This window comes from Lagopus muta, chromosome Z, assembly GCF_023343835.1.
Source record: "Lagopus muta isolate bLagMut1 chromosome Z, bLagMut1 primary, whole genome shotgun sequence".
NCBI lineage: Eukaryota > Metazoa > Chordata > Aves > Galliformes > Phasianidae > Lagopus > Lagopus muta.
Window position 1 is genome coordinate 19,778,232 of NC_064472.1, and position 14,263 is coordinate 19,792,494.

The following is a 14,263-nucleotide window of genomic DNA, read 5'->3' on the forward strand; positions in this document are numbered from 1 at the left end:
ACTTCGGCTGGTATGAGTTTGTGCAGAATCTCCCTCCATGCTCAGCCAGGGAAATCAAACTCAGCACTAAGGATTTGAGGATTAAGCACCTAAATGAAGATCATGATATATATCACACACCAATCAAATCCTAATTTAACTGCAGTCTGCCATGAGAGTTGATAGCCCCAGAGAATAAATCATGAAAAGGTAAAATATAAATTATTTTTATTTGTTTTATAAAGAAGATTCATATGCAGTTTTGTAAGAAATTATTCGCAACATATGTCCAAGATAAAGTTTAAACTCTTTTCGCATTAACAGTACATCAATGTTGCTATCCCCATAAAAGTATCTAGGTTACAAAACTTATTTTCTTGGAATTGTACAACAGGGAGGCAATTCAAACCTGCACCAATATTTTGTGTATTTGAGAATTCCACAGATCAGATAAAGCACAAAGCAAAAAAAAAAAAAAAAAAAATCACAAGCTTATTTTTTGTTAGCAGTGATCATAATAGAAAACAGTACATTTAAAGGTAACATTGATTTAAACACCTTTATCTCCTCATTTAAAGGTCTGTTGCATGAGCCATTTCCTTAATGAACTCATATGCTACAAATGCAACTTGAATACAAATAGCAGTGTCCTTTAATTTCTGTGTATGTGTGGCCCTAACAACCTGCCTACCCATGGAAAACACCATACGAGTTAATCCCATATCTGGACTGAACCACCTCTACCTACCCTACCCTCAGGAATTCAGAAAATGGCTCACATCTGTTTTCCCAGTCTGAAGGAACAGAGACAAGGTAATCGGTCCTATTAATACAGAAACATTAACCTTGAGATGTTAAGCATAAACAATAGTAACAAAAAACAATGATAAAACTCCATGAAGACTTCCAAGGGAGGTATTTTTATAGATAATGAGAATGGAAGAAAATACAGCATATTACAATCATGGTAGCTGACATTCAGATTTCAATCAAAATCAGTTTCTTTACCACTTGTGACGACTTAAGATTCTTATTACTTGATTACAGGATTTCCTCCTCCCTACAGTGTAGCCTACCTATATCAAAATATATTCCTAGACACAATGACTAATAAGAATACAATAATACTATGGTGAATAAATCAGTAGTTTGTTTTGATCATTACACTGCAAGACAGTTTAGATAATCCCCGTATTAGTAGTTTTCCTACATCTTGAATAATGTTTAAATGAGTAAAAGTTTCTTACATGAAATGAATTCTCAGTAAAAGAATGTATATCCAAAATTCTCTATTCAAATTAAGTGCCATATTTTAACAGATTAACATACATTCCTTTCTTTAAAGTAATATAATTTGTAAGCAGATTTTATGTATTAGCTATACTCATAATATGCTTTAGGTTCAAGGATGATATTTACTGATTTCTTTTAATAAAATGCAGCTAACTGTCTCAACACCTTGTAAACCACTAGGGTGATATAATTTTTCCCTTAATGTTCAAAGTACTTTGTACTTGTCATACACATTTCAATTTTCTGATCAAATACATTTATTTTCCTGCATCTTCTAGACAGATGTGATCTATCTGTTCATTTCTTGCAGGGAAGACATGAGCAAGTTGTTGGAAAAAAAAAAAACAAGCCTTCCTCCTTCCCCACTTTTTTTTTTTTTTTTTTTTTTTTTTAAAATCAAATCCACACTGTCGTCTTCTACTTCCCAAATTCTGAAACCCAAATAACTTACAGCAAAAATACTAGGTCTGCTTTGGAAGAAAACATACAAAATATACACAGTGTAGTGTGTGCACCCAATTTTCTTGATTGTCAAGTAGTGCAAGTTTTAACTTTGACATACACATTTTTTTTCCTTTTTTTTGTAGGCAAGAGTTTTTTTTTCACTGATCTTTGCTGATGCCATTTCTTGTCATCTTTGGTAGTCTCTGTCCCTTCGTGTAGGCATGGTACCAGAAGTGGAGAAACAAGACTAAAAACATAGAGCCATATAGCCAAATAATAAACATGAAAATTGGATACTGGTATGGACAATCATCCATGACATAGATTTGTCCTATGTGGGCTGTAATCATAATGAACTGAACCTGGGAAAAAAAAAGATAAAATCAATACTTGAGTTTAAAAGACAAACTTTCTACTGACATTTAAAAAGATTTAGCGTAACTTACATCTATAAAATGCTGGGGGCTTTTTCAGGTACTGAGATGTAGCATTAGATGCTCCCCAATTGTTAGTGCATTGAGATTAAAGACAGAAGTGCCAGGATAATATGAATTATAGTCAGCACTGAGAAACCCATACTACAGGAAAAGGAGTCCACACTGGTCAACTCGGAAGAAACAAGTAATTTGACAGTGACCAGTAACTACTGGGACATTCCTCTGGTGAACTAGCCAGTCGAACAGAAAACACATTAGGATTTATGAACATTAGTTTTCTTCTAGCTCTGACCGCATATTGTCATGTGACACAAAAGGCTGCAGATCCCAAAAAAGAATGGAGGACTAAAACAAAATTTCCACAAGACCGCCAAGTTAATAATCCACAGTTTATACTGCCAAGACAAAAGGCCTCTAAATAACTTACAAATATTCAAGGTAAATCATTCCCAGTTACACAGAGAGGTGTTCGCAAGCAGTAATTGCTTAGCCAGAAGCTAAATTAATTTTGAATTAACTCAGAATTTCGAAAATTCAGCCAGTAGACCAACTGTATGATATTTACATGAATATAAAAGGCATAAATATATTGTACTGTCTGTACTAGCCACAGTCAGCTTTCTGAGAGATGTTGAAGTCAAATGGAAAACTACTCACAAGTTGGATAGTTGTCATGTACTTCTTCCACCACAAGTATTTATGATAGGCCGGTCCCAAAGAACAGATTCCATAGTAAGTGTACATGATAACATGCACAATGCAGTTCAATAAAGCATGAAATGTTCCTAAGCCACCTGTAAAAAAAACAAAATAAGGTAGCATATTGCACTGTGCACTAAAAGGACACCTCAGGACTCAGCAGTTTGAGTCAAAACCTAAAAAAAAAAAAAAAAAAAACACCACAAAGCCTATAGGAGCCTGTAGACATTGATTAATCCTCCAAGTATTCGACTAGAATGGGGGTGACCAATTCTCATCAGAAAAGTTTATCTAAGATGTTCCAAAACAGCAGTAAAACTGTGTTGACCTTAAATAAAATGAAAATCACTAACATCTTGAAATGAAAGATGTATATGAAGAGCATTTGATGTATGCAGTCTTCCACCTGCTTTATACCTATATTTATTGTGATGAACTTCACAGAGCATTGGAGTACAAGTAATAAATCCCCAACAAATCTCCAAGGAAGAAATCATAGTTTCAGACAGAACATTTCTTTAATTACAACATAAATGAAGGCCTCACAAATCTGTGCTCCATCTCAAAGGCATGCATACAGTGAAAATGAAATTTAAGGCCAAGTAACAATACTCTGGGGCAAACTCATGACTGGAACTGGGAAGACAAAAACATTTCATGTAGCATGTGAAGAAATGTTTCTTTTTCCATTGGATCAACAAAAGAATTAGATAATTTGGCAGAAGGTAATTTTAAGTAATTAATTAAATTTTACAGTACAAATTAAGAAGTGGCAAGCTATTTTTAAGAACATGAACATGAAAATGTTGAGCCATCAGGAAGAAAGCAAAAGAGAAAGAAAAAAAAAAGAGCAGACAGTTGGTGAGAAACATTTGTATCCAAAAGTCGATTTGCCGTTGAAAAATCACTTCAGTTAAAAATAAAACTTATTTTGTGATTTTAGTAGCTCTCACTGCCTCCAGCTTGATAGATCATAGCTGCTCCAGCTGTGATTGCAAACTGTCTTTGAAACTAAGCTATTTGTGTTTTTCAAAAATAATTTGAGTGTTCTCACAGTCCAAAAGGACATACTTTTCTTGGCCTGCACAGTGAATATGCAAAAGAAAAAATAAATAGTTAAAGCAGAGGGGAAAAAACAACAGTACAAGAATATGGTCCAAAAAACACCACTATAGATATATACAATACTTTGTTTCCTGTTTGTATCACATCAGGAAAAGCTTGGTCAGTAGAGACCACAACCACATTACTTAGAAGCAAGGACAAACTGTGACAAAGCTGAATACAAGATTATCATCAGCAGGACTGAAATTCTTGGAAAAAAATAAATTGTTAAACACAACAGTATTTTAAAAAATTAATATAAAGATTAGCAATAGAGTAGAAATAAACACAGCTCTTCATGACTGAGCAGGTGAGAAAACAGACCTTGCACGGTTTGCTGAAAGTATTGGTCAAATTATCACATGGGAAACTTGAATCTAGGCAAACTCAGAAGCCTATATCTGGTATAATGATCCAATGTCCAGGAAAGAGGCAGAAAGTCACTTATAAATGGGAACTTTTCAAAGTTGAAGAGAAGAGGCTATTAGTCGCTGGGATTCTTTGCACGTCTATAGACATACTAAGCTGTATGCTGAAAAAAACTAATTACAATTTTCTCATTAATTTGAATTCCAGTTGTTCATCAACATTTGAAAAAGAGTTTTTTTCCTAATAACAGAAATTCAGCAAATGCAGTAAAATTATATCCTTCCATACACAAGGAAGATCTGTACACTGGGCTTGTTCAGAAGACCCCTATGTAAGTTTACTGCACTGCTTTTGAGGCTTGTTTTCACATTCATAAAACAAGAACTAACATATCAGATGTTATCAGCGTAGTTCTATTCATCAGCTTAACTTTTTTCCTCCCAGAAAAAAGCACATCAGAAAACATGAGTAAAGAAACATGTACAAAGAAAAACCATATTTCTTGGTAAAAAACTCCTATAAGAAAAAACACTCCACACCTTCCTACAGATGTACTGCTAAAGGAGTATGTATTTCTCCATTATGCAACTACCAGACGACTATTCTCATGCTTTATTTGTGTTACACACTGGTTTTGTAGCGTGCACAGAAACACAGAGCAGGGAAGGAGAAAAGGTAGTCTAAAGAGGACAAAATAAATCAGTTCAACTGAAATACAAGTATAGCCTAAGTTTTTGTAATAATTAAGGTCTATACTTTTGTAAAAGCCAAAGTATTCAATGCAAATAAGCACCAGTTATGCTGCCTAACAACAGTAAAAATAAAAATGCTAGGAATGACAAGAACACAGTACTCCCCTCCAATTCAGCTCTTATGTGCCAAGGGACTAATGTCTTCAAAGTAGGTGCGAACTTCTGTTTTACACTTCTTTTCTACCACTTTTAATGTCACAGTCACACCTCTTTTTTACATATTTGTGCTCTTTGCTTAGCTCTCTCTCCTCTGCACTTTTTCCCCTCAACTGAACAAAATTATGTCAAATACGAAAAATTAGTACTGCCCCATTTACATAGTTGTCATGTATCTCAGATCAAAGATCCTGAAGGTGTACAAATCTTAAAAGATTAATGTTCGCAAGAATTTTTTAATCTGTTCTTCAAATATTTGTCTCTCTTATTTAAATTTTGCTACCAGAAGATATGTAAAAGTTAAACTGTCTCTTTGCTACCTGCAGCAAATTTGACTCCAAACCACCAGGTCCATGGCATGATGGAATGATGAAAGACATGCAGGAATGTAACTTGGTTGTTTTTCTTACGCAGCACAAAAAATATCTGAAACAGATTTTAACAAGCAGAATGTTATGGAAGATATTCAAGCAGAACATACTTACAGAAAACTGTATGTGTCAGTGCTGGTTGCTCTCTACTGTACATTTAAAAACTCTTCATTGTTGCAGTTGCAGGACAAGGTGAGAAAGTGATGCTCTGGACATGACTGACTAATTTTCAAAAAAAATTAAACCAGTATTAAAATCCACCTATGGATTTTCAGTAGCCAGAGCAAGCTTTGAAAGAAAGTGTCCAAGGCTGAGCTGCCTTCTATGTCAGTGGACAGTGCGAGATGGACGTGCTTGGACTGAGAAGTAATCAAGAAGGATCAGATGTTTTAAGTGTCCTGAACTACAAGTACGAAAAAAAGACATTTAGGGAAATGAACCAAAGGGCTAGGAATAGACAGAGGCAAGAGAAAATATTAAGTTAGAGGAAGAGCACTTGATTTTGAACGCCAAATTAGCCACTGTTGGAAAAAGGCAACGTAGGAAAGAATATACGCAGGCATTTTTAATAGATATTGATGGGCCAGATTTAAAAGGACAAACACTGAGATAAGTGTTAAGCCACAACAGGAAGAAAAATGTAAGATGCCAGGTCATGAGAAAGGTAGTATCAGATGGCAAGAAGAGAAACAAAAAAATTAAGTCTGGTGAGCCAGGAAAAATATTTGGAAACAGCTGACTTATATGCAGCTAAGAAATCACTCTTCCAACAACAAAAAAAAAGCTGCTGAGAAATAGGTATCTGATTGGGTGGATTCAAATAAAACAAATAGTTTTTCTTTTTCACAAACCCAGCGCTAATTAGAAAGTACCAATCTTAACAAGATTATTAAATAGAGAAATAGAAGGCATTCAGGCTTTTCCAGTTCCAACATTCCTGTCACTTCCATTACCATTTCATTTGTCCCAGTCAGTCGGATCTTCAAAATGACTGTTGGTAGATGCAAGTCAGCTGGCTAGCTTTGCTTGCAGGGTATAGAACATCCAAGCTACTTGTGAGTCAGCCCCTGAATCATCACTGTTGCACCAAGTACCATAAGACAAAGAAATCAGAGCTGACTCCAGCATCCAGAAGCTGTCTTGAGAAGAACTCTGCCAACCCTTCAGAAAGAAGGTAAGGCAGACTGCTCTTAGTGGTGACCAAGGCCTGCATTCTGCTTTAACACACTGCAGTTCAGACTTTCTATGAAACAGCTTGGAGTACAGGCCTACTACTACATGCATCTCTGGTCACGGCCACACAAACACACAAAAGATTTCAGAGAAGGTAGGTATGGCAACTTATGCTCTATTCAGTGCTATTTGATGTAAATATTCCAAGAAACAGAAAAAAATTTGAAGATGACATGCAACAGATTTCAACATCATCAATACCGTGTTTTATCCACTGTGTTGAGACAATCATTGCTGCAGCACAGTGGGTTCGTGTAATCAGCTGATAAGCAGCCAAGCTATCAGGGCTTCCTAATTTTTGAGAAGTATGTTGTCTAACTAGCATTTTCACTGGTTGTCAAGGAATGATGGGAATACAATGAAAGACAGTACAGGTTAACAATTCCATGGTATTCCAGTAATGAGGGTTGCAGAGTTAACGAAAAAGCAGTTTATGCCTTCAGCCCCAATAGAAGCGGTTCTTTTATTGAGAAAAGGAAGCATCAATACATCACTTATTAGGCTACAAATACTTACAGTGTCTAATAATTCAATGAACTTGGAAAAGTAGTATAGCCAACAAGTTCGTACCATCTGCAAGAGTGAAAAACACTGTTAAATTCTAATAATCATAAATAAAACCAAGAAATGGCAGTAAGTGTATAAAAAGAAAACAGAAGAAAGGAAGGGAAAAAAAAAACAGTGCCTTGGTGATACATAATTTCTTTTATGGCTCTGTTTCAATTTTTTCTTAAAAAATTTCATCCTTAGAGAATTCTAAAACCAAAAGAGACAAGCCAACAAATGTATTGCCCATTTCCCTAACAACCAACCCCTACAGTTAACTCACACGTTCTACATTATGCTGAAAGGCATTATCCTTTAGAGCACTCCACTCTAAAGCAATACATTTGGTTGTTTGAAAGCATTTCCAGAAATAAAGTCAGAGTAGCATAACAATGTGGCCTTGCATTTGGCTACTTACTCTTAGCGCTGTAGGTGACCTCGAGTAGTCAACAATATCACATCGGAATGAGTAGCCAGTTGCCCAACCTGACATAAGAAACTGAAGCACATAAAATTAGAGCATAGGTTTACATTGTGTCTTATGAAAAAGTAATTAATGTCAGATTACTTTTGCCGTAACTAAGCAGGAGGGCAAAACAATGTTATAAACTTGCTGGATCAGCAAGCTTGTCAGAAACCTACCTCTGTGTGGGCTAGTTACCATTTGCTGCTGCAGATTAACGAATTTGTAATTCCAGGACCACACCTACAGACAAGAAGCTTCTTTCTACCTATTATCTCACAGCATTACTAACAGGAGGAGAAACAACATCTCAAAACACGTGCTAGCTAAGTAACTATATAAATCAGACCACAAAAGCAAGTCAACATTTTCAAAGTTTTTGGAAGCCATTACCACAGCCAAAAGTCTTACTCCTCAAGAAAATCAGTACAACTGAGAAGTATAGCTTACTACCCTTAATGAGGAACAAATCTATATCCACTACAGTTCTAGTACCCTAAATCTAAACCCTAAAATCTTGCTTAGTTAACTGCATGATTCAATTACCTTTCACTGACGCAATGGGTTAGAAGCTAATGTTTTTAGTCAAGAGCAGGTGTACAGGGCAGGCCTCCATGTATCATTAGTAATTTCTCTCAATCATTTATCTTGGACTGCATTAGAACTCAAGACAAGAGCCACATTATTAATATTGCACTTGCTCACTCTCCTGCCAGCCACTGAGACTACTGCATCTTGTATCAATTTAAAAAATACTTCTCATCATAATCCTCTTATGCATGATAGGAGGTTCAGCTCTGTAACAGACGAAATGAATTAGTCTGCAATTGCAATAAATGTGTTAACTTCCTGAAGAATCAGTTGTTTAAATAAAGCAAGATTTAGAACACCAACACAGCATAATACTTTAACACCCACAAAATGGCTTGGATCCAAAGAGGAAAAAGAAATTTCAGCTTTTTGCTGAGTCAGACAATAGCAGAGATTCAATCTGTCATACTGCATCTATGCATCCTTTCATGAAATTTTAAAATACAAATCTTGACGCAGATTGAATGCTATGTTAAAATTCGGTCTGCTACTTTGTTTTATATAAATTTGAGGGCTTATAATCAAGATTATCACCAAACCACAAACAGACATTTGATGATTTTTCGAAACAAAAAGTAAAAAGCAAACATGTGCATCTTGCCCCAACACTTAGAGCACTCAAAACAACCACCATTACACCAAGCAACTCCTGCTGCACTGTTGTTAAAGTGCTGGTAAAAGAAACGTCAGGCAGTTCATCGTAAATAATGATGAGATCTTTGCAATTGATCTAGCAGAATCATTGCCATTTTGGCAGGATTATCTGGCAACTTTTCATGAATAATTTGACAAACCATATAACCACATAACCAAATTTTATATAAAAAGCATCATTAGTTACTAGCATAATGATGTTTCACCAGGCTTTTCTTTAAAAAAACAAAAAAAAAAAGACCTTAAGCAGATATCTATCTTAAGGTTTAAAAAACTGGTTCTAGATTAAAGTTCCTAAACAGTCTATACTATTCATTCTTAAGGACCTTTTGGCCAATCAACACTAGCTCTATACATAACCAGGCTTTGCTTTCTTAAAAGTCTAATACTTGCTTGAGCTGTGAACTACAGCAAAACCTCAGTGTTCCTTCTCTGAAACATCATCCAGTGTTCAAAGATACTTTAAGAAAAAATTTTTAGAGGATGAGGAACTCAAAGTTAGATATTGTTAGCATTTGTAATTCAAAAGGCAGACCTAACTGAAGATTATTCTTCAGTAAACATATTCTACATCACAATGAAACATCGTTGCTGACTGTGGCATAGGATAAAAACAATTACATAAAACTAAGAAAAACATAGCCAATGAATATCAAATACATTGCAAGGATTTTTAAATCTGTAAATTATATATAGTTGCATATAAAATATATTACTATTTTTCAAGGTATGAGTTACTCTCTTTTATCAAGTACCAGCTCAACTTATTTAGCATACTGCTTGGAGAACTATAACTAAAGTAATCAGAATAACAGTTTTGAGAATTGAAGAGCAAGAATTGTATTAGTAAGTTTATTAATAAGTTTATTAAAATGTATTAGGTGTTTTAGAGACATCAAATATATATCTATGTTGCAAATAAAAGCAATACTTACTTCATAAGTCATATACAAGGAAAGTATTACTACACTAAAGTTATAAAATGCCATTATCTGCCTCAGTTCAAAAGGTTTTTTATTTTCCATGAGTTTGGGTCCCAGTGAAGTGACAAAATAAATGTAGGTTCCAATTATAAAGGTTGTTGGAAAAGGTGAAGACATGAGTGGCCAGCCTTCCAATCTCGGATCTAGAAGAAAAAGGAAATCAGATCTGTCTTGTACTCATTAAAACCTAAAAAGGCTTCTGAAAAGTATTTAATTCTTAATGGCTCAGGTGTTACTTTCACTGATCAAGATTTAGACACCATTTGTCTCCAACCTATTCCAGCCGGATAACAAGAGTTAGCACCTGCTGGATTCTATGCTTCTTCCTGAATTGCAGAATCACATAGTTGGAAAACACCTTTAAAATCACCAAGTCCAAACAGCAGCCTGACCTACTGAATCCCACTGCTAAATTATGTCCTGTAGTGCTAAGCTCACACATCTCTTAAATGCCTTCATTGATGGGGACTCCACCACTTCCCTGGTCAGTGCTTGACCACGCTCTCCATGAAGTTCTTCCTGACATCCAATCTAAACCTCCCCCTACTATAACTTGAGGTAATTCCCTTCTGTTTCTCTAGCTGACTGAGGGAAGAGACCAATACCCTCCTCACTGCAAGCTCCTTTCAGGCAGTTGTACAGAACAATAAAGTCTCTCCTTAGCTTCATCTTTTCCTGACTAAACTTCCCAGTTCTCTCAGCAGCTTCTCATAAGTCATCAGTTCTTCACACTACACAATGAGAAAGACACATGGAATCACAACTAAAGTTCTTTTCAGTTTACAGCTCTCCCCGATGAAAAGCCAGCATTTTCTTACATTAACGTGGCTCGGAAGGCAATGCACAAGCAGATTACTGAGGTTGCATTTGCAAACAAGATTGCATTCCTCTGGAAAAGCATAAGCCTTGTCTCACAAGTTCAAGGTACAGACAGGGAGTAGCTCCACTTTTCAAGATCCTCAAGTGTTATAAACAGTATGTTGTTAGAGGTAATAAGCATGGGGATTTCAAAGTTAGAAAACATTCCATCCCATCAGTTGGTATTCATAGCTTGTGCCTAACAAGTCCTGGCATGTCATCACTTCCACAGCACCCCCGAACACATAATTTCATACTACAAGCTTCCAAACAGTAAAAATATTACAAGTTCCTCTCCAGATACCACAGACAGATTTCAATGATTGCAGTCTCCTCCCACACATGCTGCCATCCCTTTTAAACTTCATCTTTATCCTACTGCACCTATTTGTGCTTCACCACCAAGTCCCAGCTAAAAGAGACATTTCTCCACAATCACAGAAAGACCCTGAGATATCTACTGACTCCATAAACTGCTGCTTTCATGGTCTGGTGCTGTGTGTTGGCAGCGGAGTTACACCACTGCAATTCTTGTTAAATGTTTAATTTGCGTTCAACTTCTGGCACACAAGCAACATGTTATCCATGAGGCACTCTAGCGCTGTTTACAGCCATGTAAGTGATACCTGTTAGTGAATTCAGGGCTTTACATAAACATAAAAAACTTGAAGAAAACAAATTATAGTACTCCTCACAGCCTATTATGTGCCCAGTGCTGCTGCCCATCACCAACCAAATGAAGTTGTGAACCACTGCACAGCAGATTAGAAAAAACTGCATCTGTATGCATAGCATTGCAAGATAGTCACTTGCTCTTCACAACTGATTGCTTTTCTGCATCCACCCCTCGCACTGGTACTACCAAAACATTTCCCATTTGATTCTGAAGAAACCATAATACACGATAAGACGCCAAATACAAGCACAATTGAGCAGAGAGAAATGAGAAACTCAAATTGTGACATCATGGACAGCGCAGCAGAAATGCTCTGTCACCCATCTCAATCCATTTCACCCACATGCATCATAGTGCTAAAACTCCCTGTTCATAGACAAGCTCTGATGCTACTGAACAAGACAGATAGTTCCTAGCTGTACTGGAAGCTATACTGGAATAAGTATTTATCAATCTTTCACTGCTTCTCAAGTCTTCCTGAGAATCAGCTAATGCCGTTTACTACATGGCTACCGCAATGAGGAACACTAATATTACGTTAAAGCAAAACATGTTTAATATCCTCATATTGGGTGCACCAAGAGACTAATCTTTGAAATAGGGTTGTGAGAGTGAATTGCTCTGAAGGCTAATTTCAATATATTGTACCTTATCAGGGCTTGTATTTGGAAAAGAAAATACAGTAACACCACACACCTAGTTCTATCAATAGCCTACCATTGTTTGGTAGTGAAAAAGTTAGAGCTTTGCATTCAGTAGCATAGAAAAAAGCTAAACTTCATATTTAAGCAAGCCAGAAACTCCTACAGAGTAATCACTGCCTGCATTCATTAGTCTGGGGTTATACCTGTAAGTTAGCCAAGTTTGTTTTTGTTTTGTTTTGTTTTAAATTCAGAACCTAACTTGTTCTTTATAGTTAAAAATGTCAGTAGGTATCCTGACCAGTCTATGAAACACGTACAGGAAGACAAAGCTACTTTAAGCTGGTATCAGCACACCTACAGTATCTACACACTGAACTTCAACATTATTGAAAGTTAAGTTTTAGATTTAAATGACTCACCGGCATCTTTGATCCATTCATCATAGAGCAGCACAGCCTTTGAGGTCAAATTGCTAAGGGCCATTTTCACCTGATTAAGATTTTATGATGTTGCCTGCAGGAAAAATGAAAACAAAACATAAATATAGATTTATGTAATTAATAAAACAAAGATCAATGTCTCATTATGTCAATAGCCTTCTCCAACAGCATTTTGGAAAATATTTTCAGCAAATAGAATGGAAAGAAGAAAAAGTTAAATGGAGCACCACATGTGAAATACAGATTAGGGAGCATTATTAGCTGGCCATATTGCATTACACTTGATGCTGACTTATAGCTGAGCTGTTATGCACAACGATATGATTTCATAATCTCTGCATACTGAACAAGGTGCTTCCATGCCATAAAGTGTTATCTCAAGAAACCACACTGTGGTTAACCATCACAGTGAAGGGGAAAATATAAATAAAGAGCAGCTGCTTAGTTTGTTTTTATTGCCATCTCCTTTAAAAGTCTAACGCACTGGTAAATTGTTGAAGTTCCTCTTTGTAATGTTTACTATTGAAAAGTTCAATTTTCTAACTAAGGAGGGTTTCTAAGACAGGTGGGAGGGAGAAGAGACTCCAGTGTCTGCACACTTGTTTTAAATACAGTAATTAGCCACATTATAATTAGCATGCAAATCACACTCTTATGAATCAACTCTTTCTACAACAGCATTATGAAGCATTATATTACCACTGGCAATAGCATTAACTCAAAGAAATTTCCAGCAAATCCAGCTTGCACACAGCACCATCCACAAATATAAAGCACCACACATTTGTATGAGTACTGATTTTTCACTCCAAAAATCAAGTACCCACCAGCCCCTACCTTAGCTCATTTCCTCCAGAGAAGTTATTTTTTTAATCCCAGCACATCTGAGTGGTTCCACTCCTACTCCCACTCAGTGTCACTCTCAGTATCTCAGCATAATCTTCACACAGTATTCACCTCTTAGTCCAGGCTGCAACACACCTTGATAACCAGCTCCTTTGTTCTGGCCTCCAATCTCATACTCCTCCAGTCTAAGTCAGCTGCAGCTTTTGAGAGCCAGTTCTACCATTCTACCACCGTGGTGATGTATGCCTAGTCTAGTATTAAGTGTGGAGGTTGGCGGGGGGGGGAGGAGAGGGAGTGGGAGGTAGAGTTCGATGATCCTTGAGGTCCCTTCCAACCCAAGCCATTCTATGATCCTGCACTGCAGCAAGCCTATAAAATATTTTCCTCCTTATCTCTAGTTCTAAAAGCATTTCCTGTTCTCTGGAATTTCATAATATTGAATCACCCCAAAACACGCTACGCCAGCCCTTCATCACAAAACACAACTGACAAGCCTGCCTTCATTAGGGTTCATCTGATCTAGCTCTTACCAACTCTCATTTTTGCTACCCACATTTTCCTGCTTGCACTTCTGTCCTGTGTGTATACACCTGAAACCACCCTTTTTTGTTGTTCAGAAATTGTTCCCTCTGCTGACAGCTTCCAGAAACACCATCTTCCAGAATCACCATCATCATCTCCTAGCAAAACATCACTGCCTTTATGCTGACCATCTTCACATGCCC

The 14,263-nt window shown here is 36.5% G+C and overlaps 1 protein-coding gene across 2 annotated transcripts in view; it reads right to left on the reverse strand.

Annotated features, from left to right (window-relative positions):
- Positions 1-1,605: 1,605 nt before the first annotated feature.
- ELOVL7 (ELOVL fatty acid elongase 7) overlaps positions 1,606-14,263 on the reverse strand; it is a 29,729-nt gene continuing 17,071 nt past the window's right edge. For both annotated transcript variants that reach the window (XM_048931468.1, XM_048931469.1), the window contains exons 2-8: positions 12,672-12,765; positions 10,027-10,217; positions 7,802-7,882; positions 7,354-7,410; positions 5,554-5,659; positions 2,811-2,947; positions 1,606-2,078 (exon numbers count right to left, since the gene is read on the reverse strand). In XM_048931468.1, the coding sequence (XP_048787425.1) occupies positions 1,875-2,078; positions 2,811-2,947; positions 5,554-5,659; positions 7,354-7,410; positions 7,802-7,882; positions 10,027-10,217; positions 12,672-12,735 (840 nt within the window). In that variant the 5' untranslated portion in view covers positions 12,736-12,765 and the 3' untranslated portion in view covers positions 1,606-1,874. The remainder of the gene's footprint in view (positions 2,079-2,810; positions 2,948-5,553; positions 5,660-7,353; positions 7,411-7,801; positions 7,883-10,026; positions 10,218-12,671; positions 12,766-14,263) is intronic.